The sequence below is a fragment of the Chamaea fasciata genome, unplaced genomic scaffold (assembly GCF_029207755.1).
Source record: "Chamaea fasciata isolate MVZ Bird 193981 ecotype frontalis unplaced genomic scaffold, bChaFas1.0.hap1 SCAF_28, whole genome shotgun sequence".
In the NCBI taxonomy this organism is placed as follows: Eukaryota; Metazoa; Chordata; class Aves; order Passeriformes; family Sylviidae; genus Chamaea; species Chamaea fasciata.
This window is the reverse complement of record NW_027094113.1, coordinates 1,726,067-1,734,527: the sequence shown is the minus strand read 5'-3', so window position 1 is coordinate 1,734,527 and position 8,461 is coordinate 1,726,067. Positions and strand designations below refer to the sequence as shown.

At 62.5% G+C, this 8,461-nt stretch overlaps 1 protein-coding gene across 2 annotated transcripts; it reads left to right on the top strand.

The window, feature by feature from the left end:
• Positions 1-383: 383 nt before the first annotated feature.
• On the top strand, positions 384-7,488 carry PLEKHJ1 (pleckstrin homology domain containing J1). Of its 2 annotated transcripts, XM_066205591.1 has the most exons (6): positions 384-866; positions 1,705-1,772; positions 2,776-2,842; positions 4,454-4,544; positions 4,726-4,789; positions 5,229-7,488. In XM_066205591.1, the coding sequence occupies exons 1-6, from the start codon at positions 773-775 to the stop codon at positions 5,292-5,294; spliced, it is 450 nt and encodes a 149-aa protein (XP_066061688.1). In that variant the 5' UTR covers positions 384-772; the 3' UTR covers positions 5,295-7,488. The 2 variants fall into 2 exon arrangements, with proteins under 2 accessions (XP_066061688.1, XP_066061687.1); XM_066205590.1 differs by lacking the exon at positions 384-866 and having other exon boundaries at positions 1,294-1,772.
• The last annotated feature ends 973 nt before the right edge of the window (positions 7,489-8,461 follow it).

The window sequence follows — 8,461 nt, the reverse complement described above, 5'->3', positions numbered from 1 at the left end:
CTCGGGCGGTTCCGGGGCGGCTCGGGCGGTTCCGGGGCGGCTCGGGCGGTTCCGGGGCCCGGGCGGTTCCGGGGCGGCCCGGGCGGTTCCGGGGCTCGGGCGGTTCCGGGGCGGCTCGGGCGGTTCCGGGGCGGCTCGGGCGGTTCCGGGGCCCGGGCGGTTCCGGGGCTCGGGCGGTTCCGGGGCCCGGGCGGTTCCGGGGCCCGGGCGGTTCCGGGGCCCGGGCGGTTCCGGGGCCCGGGCGGTTCCGGGGCTCGGGCGGTTCCGGGGCCCGGGCGGTTCCGGGGCCCGGGCGGTTCCGGGGCCCGGGCGGTTCCGGGGCCCGGGCGGTTCCGGGGCTCGGGCGGTTCCGGGGCCCGGGCGGTTCCGGGGCGGCTCGGGCGGTTCCGGGGCGGCCCGGGCGGTTCCGGGGCTCGGGCGGTTCCGGGGCCCGGGCGGTTCCGGTGCCCGGGCGGTTCCGGGGCCCGGGCGGTTCCGGGGCTCGGGCGGTTCCGGGGCGGCTCGGGCGGTTCCGGGGCTCGGGCGGTTCCGGGGCCCGGGCGGTTCCGGGGCCCGGGCGGTTCCGGGGCGGCTCGGGCGGTTCCGGGGCTCGGGCGGTTCCGGGGCGGCTCGGGCGGTTCCGGGGCTCGGGCGGTTCCGGGGCCCGGGCGGTTCCGGGGCGGCTCGGGCGGTTCCGGGGCGGCTCGGGCGGTTCCGGGGCGGCTCGGGCGGTTCCGGGGCTCGGGCGGTTCCGGGGCGGCCCGGGCGGTTCCGGGGCCGGGGCGGGCCCGCCATGCGCTACAACGAGCGGGAGCTGCTGTCCCTGGCCCGCCAGCCCGCCGAGAAGGCGGCCGAGATCCGCATGAGCGTCCCCAAGAAGGGCAGCGGTGAGGGGCAGTCCGCGCGGCGCCGGCAGCGGCGGGGCCCGAGCGGGGAAGCGGGGCTGGGGCTGTTGGGCTGGGAGCGGCGGTGCCTGAGGGGACCCGGGTGGGGAGTCAGGGCTGGGAGAACTGGAGAGGGACTGGGAGCACTGGGGCAGGCGGGGGGCAGGCAGGGGAAGGTGGGCCAGGACCGGGGGTGCCTGGGGTGCCCCGACTGCAGAATCAGGACTGGGGATACTGGGGAGGGACTGGGAGAGAGAGGCCGGGTGCCCTGCGTGGTGGGACTGCGGGAGCCGGAGAATCGCAGGTGGGAATCGGGGAGCAGGACCGGGGAAGGGCTGGGGGTATTTGAGGGGCAGAATCAGAACTGGAGGTACTGGGGGACAAGGCTGGAGAGGGACTGGGGGAGCTGGTGGGGGGACTGAGGGTACTGGAGAAGCCTGGCTGGGAAACCAGGGCAGCACTGGGAGCACTGGGCAGAGGGGATGGGCAGGACTGGGAGAGCTGGGAGGCTGGGGACAGGCAGACTGGGAGGGCTGGGGTGTAGGAATGGGGAGCACGAGTGCTGGGATCCGGGCTGGGCGTGGAGGGAGGTCCTGGGCCTTTCCTTCTCTGAGCACCTGGTGGACTTTGTCCCCTGGAGGTGACGCCTGTGCAGCTCCGGGCAGGGCTCCCGGGGTCTGGAGCTTTTCCTGGAGTGCCCGAGGCCGTGAGCTCTGCCTGCCCCGCAGAAGCTGCTCAGAGCCTTTGTTTGGGGGAGCAGCCTCGGGTGGGTGCTTTGGTGGGCTCGGTGCCCTGCCAGGGGCTCCCCGTGCCTCAGCCCTGCTCCCTGCTGTCCCTGCAGTGCTCAAGAAGCGCCTGGTGAAGCTCGTGGTGAACTTTCTCTTCTACTTCCGCACCGATGAGGCCGAGGTAGGGGCTGGGACTCGTGGGTGGGGGTTTGTTCCCCTCCTTCTTTCATCATCTTCTGTCTGTGGATCGTGTGGGGTGGGACCATGGTGCAGGGACAGAGCTGGGACAGTGTCCACCTTTCCTCCTCCATCAGCTCAGCTGGGCTCCAGGAGAGCTGGAGGGGGACTGGGGACAAGGGATGGAGGGACAGGACACAGGGAATGGCTTCCCACTGCCAGAGGGATGGGATACTGGCAAGAAACTCCTCCCTGGGAGGGTGGGCAGGCCCTGGAATGGTTTTCCCAGGGAGCTGTGGCTGCCCCTGGATCCCTGGCAGTGTCCAAGGCCAGGCTGGACGGGGCTTGGAGCAGCCTGGGACAGTGGGAGGTGTCCCTGCCATGGCAGGGTGGCGTTGCATGGGCTTTGAGGTCTCTTCCAACCCAAGGAGTTCTATGAAATACAAGAAAAATCAGTTTTTCAATCCCTTCCCTGCTGCCTGATTTGTTTCTGGCACGTTGGGTCACTTGGACAAGGATTTCCTGTGGTTGCCCTTGTTGATGGCCAGTGTCACCCACTGTCCCCACGTCCCTGAGTAGTACCAGGTGGTTTTTTGTTCATCCTGAGCTGCTCCAGCTCCCCTCACACTGTTTAACCTCTTGCAAGGCTCCAGGACAGCCCTTGCACAGCTCAGTGTTGGTTATTCTGGGTGTCACAGTAAATGCCTCATCTTTGATTTAAAAAGCAAAAGCTCTTCTCTGCTCTGACAGAGTGATAAAGGCCAGGCTGAATCTGAGCCAGTAGAGGTGATTAACACCTAATTAACGATTGCAGAGTGCTGCAGGTGAGACTGGCCTGAAAAGGTCGATTAAAGGAACAGAAAACGTCGTGCAGTCAGACTGAATTATTTAAAAACGGCACCAGCTTGTGGAATTTGCTTAAAAGGCTCCGGGGGAAGCGCAGTGGGCTCAGCCCTCGTGGTGCTGGGGGCACTGTGGGTTAAACCCTCTCTCCATGTGTTTTCCAGCCCATTGGAGCTCTGCTGCTGGAGCACTGCAAGATCACCAAAGAGGAGGAGAACGTCTTCTCCATCAGTGAGTGCTGCCTGTGCACCCCTTTGCCTTCCCCTCGTGGCACGTGGGAAAGGAAACGTTTTACTGCTCAGTTCCTGCCTTTCCCTGGTGGCAGTGGGCTCACTCAGCCCTTCCCCTCAGTGGGGTCCCTGCCCCCAGCCCTTCTCCTCTCCCTCAGTGGGGTCAGGGCCCTTCAGGCTCTGCTCCCAGGGAGCACGACGAGAAGAAATGACCTCAAGTTGTGCCCAGGACGGGTTTAGGTTGGATATTGGGGAAAAATTTCCCACCCAAAAGGTTGGGAAGTACAGCACAGGGCAGTGGTGGAGTCACCGTCCCTGGGAGTGTTCAGAGAACCTGGGGGTGTGGCACCTGGGGACAGGGCTGAGTGCTGAACGAGGAGGTGCTGGGCTGATGCTTGGCCTTGATGATCTTGAAGGCCTTTCCCAACTTGAACAATTCCTCAGCCTTTCCTCAGCTGCCAGCCGTTCCTCACTGTGCCTGTGGCCCACGCCAAGGGGATCTCAGGGATATTCCATGGCACAGCCTGTGGGATTGGCACAGCTACACCAACAGCAGCCAGGCCCCACTGGGGGCCTGTGGAATCCCTGGCAGGGGGAGCTTGGTTATTGACAGATCTGCTCTGTGCTGCTGCATTTCATCCAAAAAAATCCAAAAAAACCCCTGGAGAGGCTCAGATAAAACTGCTCCAGCCCCGTCCTCCCCTCTGTTTGTCCTTGTGGCGGCTCCAGCTGGGCTGGCTCCCCCGGGAGCAGCCTTTCATCCTCCCCTGTGCCAGAGGTATGTGGCCACAAGAACAGGATGTTTCTCCAAGGCCATCCCCGTATCTTTTGGCCTGGCTGCCAGACACAGCTGTGGCTTTGCCCTGTGCTTTCAGAGGACCCTCAAACAGCCTGAACACACTGAGCCAGGAGCAGCCTGTGCTGGATTTTGGGGCTTTAGGGATGTTGGGAGCTCTGGTGGGGGAGGATTCCTGAGCAGGGTTGAAGCCAGCAGTACCTGGCGTTGGGATGTGTCCACAGCACATCCTGAGGTGCTGCTGCAGCCTGACCCAGCAGCCCTGGGGCTCTGCCCAGCAGAGCTCTGGGGACAGGAACTGGTGGCGTGTCCTGGCTCTGTCCTGCTCTGGAGCTGGAGTGGCGCCAGGACCTGCTGTCCATGGTGGGAGTACCCTGTGAGTACCACATTCCCAAAACCCTCCAGCAAAGGCAGCTCAGGGCCTTCTCCCAGAGCAGTTTAACTCCTCAGCTGGCTGCTCCCTGCAGGTGTCCCAGTTCCTCTCTCAGGGCTGGTTCCCACCTGGATTTAAATCCCTGGAGTCTTTGCAAGGGGCCTCAGGGAGTCAGTCCTGGATCTGGCCGTGCTGGGCCAGTTCAGTTCACCCCCAGCTTGGGAAGGTGCTCTTCCCGAGGTCTTTGGCTGCTGTAAGCTGGGAAATGCTGCGGGCAGCTGCCCCAGGCACCCAGAGCCACCCAGGGAATGGGAGAGGGGCTGGAGATTGGGGTTCCAGACTCATTCCCAGCTCATCAGCTGCTAATTGTGGCCTGGCAGAGGCTGGGGAGCACCAGCAGCTCTGCCAGGACCTGCCTGGAGCCTTTTCCTTGTCCCTGGCAGGTTTCATCGAGGAACCAGAGAGGAAATACTGCTTTGAGTGTGCCACGGAGGAGCAGTGCCAGGAGTGGGTCGAGGCGCTCAAGAGAGCCAGGTGGGCTGAGCCCTCGGGGCCAGGGCAGCGCTGGGGGCTCTGGCCTGTGTCCTGGGATCAGGGACAGAAGGGCAGGGCTTGTCTCTTCCCAGACAAGCCTCCCTCCAGCTCTGAATAGCCCCTGAAACTTCCCCACAGCCTTCTGTGCTCAGCCCTCCCCTGCTCTGTTCCTGCCTTGCAGCTACGAGTTCCTGAGGAGGAGCCTGATCTTCTACCGGAACGAGATCCAGAAGATGACAGGGAAGGTGAGCGAGTCCCTGTGGGGCACTTCAGGTGGTGACTGGTGGCTTTGGGTGGCAGCAGGGGCTGATGCTGCCACTGCTGCCCAGGCTGTGTGTGGGAAGGAGATCCCAGATGCCATCGGGAGCCGGGGTCTCCACAGCCAGGCCTGAGCACCTTCCCCTGGGTGCTCACTCCCACCCCGGTGCTCACATTCCAGTGCTGGAGTGGGCCCAGGTTTGAAGCTGGACAGGTCCAGAGCTGGCCTGGCCTCCCAGGGGGTCTCTGGATCAGTTCACACCAGCCCTGGGCAGATCCATGGCTGTTCACCCCCTGCCAGGTGCTGGGAGCATCCCTGCTGCAGGGAGGGAGGTGGCCGTGGCTCCCCTGGGTCCCCGCTGTGTCCTGTGTGTCCCTGGAGCTCTGGGCTTTGCATCTCACTGGCTCCTCCCTGTGCCCCCACAGGACCCCCTGGAGCAGTATGGGATCTCTGAGGAAGCTCGTTTCCAGCTGGGAGCACACAGGCAGTGACCCCTCGCCTGGCTGGAAGGGGCTCCTGGCCCAGCCCCCTGGGAAGGGCAGCAGCTCCCCACAGTGACCACGTGACTTTTTTATTTATTACCCCCATCGTTTTGTATTCTTTTTTAAGGGAATTCGGTGCACATTCCCAGTTCCCCAGCTGGGGGAGGCTGAGCTGCTCTGTGGATGCTGCAGTGGGAGCAGAGCCCCCCAGCCCTGGGATGAGCAGAGGCAGGGACTGACAGAGCTCCCAGCCCCTGCTCTCCTCCAGGACATGCTGGGGCCCCCTGAGCCAGCTCCGGCCCTTCTCCTGCTCCTCCCTGTCCTGGGGGCTCTGCTGGGCTTCCCTGGCTCAGGATGCTCCTGCAGGAGCCACGGGGCTCATCCCTGCCTGTAAGAGGATGTTGTGCCTGATGCATTCCCGTGCTCCAGGGTTTAACCCCCTCCTGCCCCTCCAGGGAGGAGTGGGAATTCCTGCAGCTCAGCCACAGCTCCAGCTGATGGAGAGAGGCACCTGCTGCTCTGTGAGGCACCCACGGCCTTTTGGGGTCTTCTTTGCCCTCCCCTGGGCAGGTGCTGTGATTCCTGGGGGCTGGATGAGCCCATCCAAAAGAGCAAAGCTGCAGAACACGAGGGGACAAAGCCAGGAAGAGATCCCTGTGAGATCCTGCCGGTCTGCGGGCTCTGCAGTGATCCAGCTTCCCAGGGAGGAGAGGCGGATGGAGAAGCTGGCAGAGGCAGGAGCTGCTCCCTCCCTTTGGCTGGAGGATGGAGCTGCAGGACGTGCACCGGCTCAGCCAGGCGTTAACCCTTCACTCCCTGAGCCGCTGCTGCAGCTTTTCTCCCTTCCGTGTGTCCCCTCCGTCCAAAGGGACAACTGCCAAGGTCACAGTGAGCTGCCAGGGGGCCAGGGCTGCCTGTCCTGGAGCTCCTGCAGGGAAGAGATAAGGATTAGGAACAACATCCCCATAGGACCAGCCCTGGTTCTGGCTGCGCCGGGGGAAACTGCCCAGAAATGAGGGATCAGGACACTCCCCACCCCCAGGGCTGCAGCAGACCCAGATCCCTGACTGCCAGAGCAGCTTCCCTGGAACCAGTCTGGGAAAACGCCGGGAAAGGCCTCTGGGAAGGTCCCCGGTGTTGCTGGCAGCAGGAACGGGGCTGGGCTTTGGGAGCTGCAGCTCTGGGTGTTGTTCCCCTCCAGCTGCCCAGCCCGGGGAGGGGGTGGAGCAGCCTCTGAGTTGGGACTGAAGGGAATTTCGGGATCTTTTCCTCCTTGGCTGGGAATTAATGCCCAAGGCAGAGCCCACACTGCAGCCTTTGGTATCCTGGTGTTCCCTCTTTACCTCATGCACCTGAGTACCAGGAGTGACACCTGTCACTGATGCTTTAATCTCGAAGCTGAGATTTTTCCCTTTTCCCTCCCCACATACCCCTTTTCCCTTGACTCATTCCAGGTGCTTGCTCCAGAAATTACCAAAATTGGCTGAGGGGCAGCTGCCCTGGGGGATCAGCAGGGAGGGAGCAGAGCCGGGGAGGGCTGCAGACAGATGGCAGCTCCAGGGGAAGCAGCAGCAAGGGATTAAGAGCAGGAACACGCAGGAGCTGTGCTTTAGGGAATCAGTATCCTTGGATGACTCCGAAGTGCATTTTAATCCTGCCCAGCCTGCATTTTTACAAAGCAGGGCTGAGTTCTCAGCTGGGCCGGCCTCCACTGTAGCAAATGTGTCACCTGTGCCTTGCAGGGCTCGGTGGCCTCTTCACCTTTCCCCGGGTGGAGCTGCCACCCTCCAGTGTCACTGTGCAGAAAACGGGAGTTTTATTTGCTGTTGCAGGGAACAGTTGGGTGAGCAGGAGCGAAGCCCAACACTGATTTAAGCCGTTCATCGCCAATGACATTTCTTATTAACTGAATGTACAACAAAAGCTGTGAAGAGTCGCCGGGGCCGGGCCGGGCCCGGGGACTCAGATCCGTTGGAGGGCAGGGCTGGGACACGGGGTGGGATTTCGGGAGGGAGGATGGTACTTTGTAGAGACTTTGAAATCTGCGTCATTGCTGGTGATTTACAGACAATTGCTCGTTTTTCATACTTTGATGACTGTGCTTGTTGTGTTTCAGCTAGAGCTGGGTCCAGGCTCCCTGAGAGCCAGCTGAAGCCATTTCTGTTGTACAGTGAACATTCCCAATAAATCCTGTTTTAATCTTTGTGATGGTCAGAAGTGTTGTACAAGACCCAAACCTCCCTGGGAGCGGCGGCTGGAGGCAGCTCAGGGCTGCCCAGGGGGACCAGGGGTGGCTCCTGCTCAGGAGGCAGCTGGGGATGGCTCCACAAGGGCCTTTGGAGGGGCTTTTCATACTGTCAGAGAAGATTCTGTGTGTCTACTCCAGCTGGTTTGTGTCCTGGAGCCAGGGCAGTGGCAGGTGACAAACCTGTGGCGGAGGAGCTGGGTCGTGCTGTGGCTGTGGCCCGGCAGTGCTGGGGGCTCTGGGTGAAGCTGGGGCTGTGTCTCATTTTAAATCCTGCAGGCAATTAGCTCAGGAAGTGTTTGCGGCCTCCAGCCCCGAGGTTTAAACACATCCCTGGCTGCCTGGGGGTTTGTTACACTGCTGGCTAAAGGGGAACAAAGTTTGGATGGGTTGGGAATCGTGGTTGGGAATTTTGGTTGGAAAAGACCTCTAAAAAATCATCGAGTGCGACCATGAGCCAGCGCTGCCGCCACTGACCCACGTCCCCAAGTGCCACATCCACACTTTGCTCCAACACTCCTGGGGCTGGTGATTCCACCACTGCCCTGGCAGCCCCTTCCAGTGCTTCACAAACCTTTCAGTGAGGAAATTTTACCCATCTCCAATCTAAACCTCCCCTGGCCCAGCCTGAGGCCGTTCCCTCTCCTCCTGTCCCTGTTCCCTGGGAGCAGAGCCCGACCCCCCCGGCTGTCCCCTCCTGTCAGGGAGTTGTGCAGAGCCACAGGGTCCCCCCTGTGCCTCCTTTTCTCCAGGCTCAGCCCCTTTCCCAGCTCCCTCAGCCCCTCCTGGGACTCCAGACCCTTCCCAGCTCCGTTCCCTTCCCTGGACATGCTCCAGCCCCCCAGTGTCCCTTGATGGGCTCAGAGCTGTCCCCAGGCCCTGCTGTCCCTGCGCAGGATCCCCAAACCCCCAGAGCTGAAGGTGCCCCCTA

Bases quoted from the DNA above. Each gene is read 5' to 3' on its own strand.
- PLEKHJ1 (XM_066205590.1), top strand. From the start codon at position 1,410: ATGGGGAGCACGAGTGCTGGGATCCGGGCTGGGCGTGGAGGGAGGTCC. The intron at 2,843-4,453 runs GTGAGTGCTGCC...TGTCCCTGGCAG, and splicing joins GGAGAACGTCTTCTCCATCA to GTTTCATCGAGGAACCAGAG. The intron at 4,790-5,228 runs GTGAGCGAGTCC...GTGCCCCCACAG, and splicing joins TCCAGAAGATGACAGGGAAG to GACCCCCTGGAGCAGTATGG.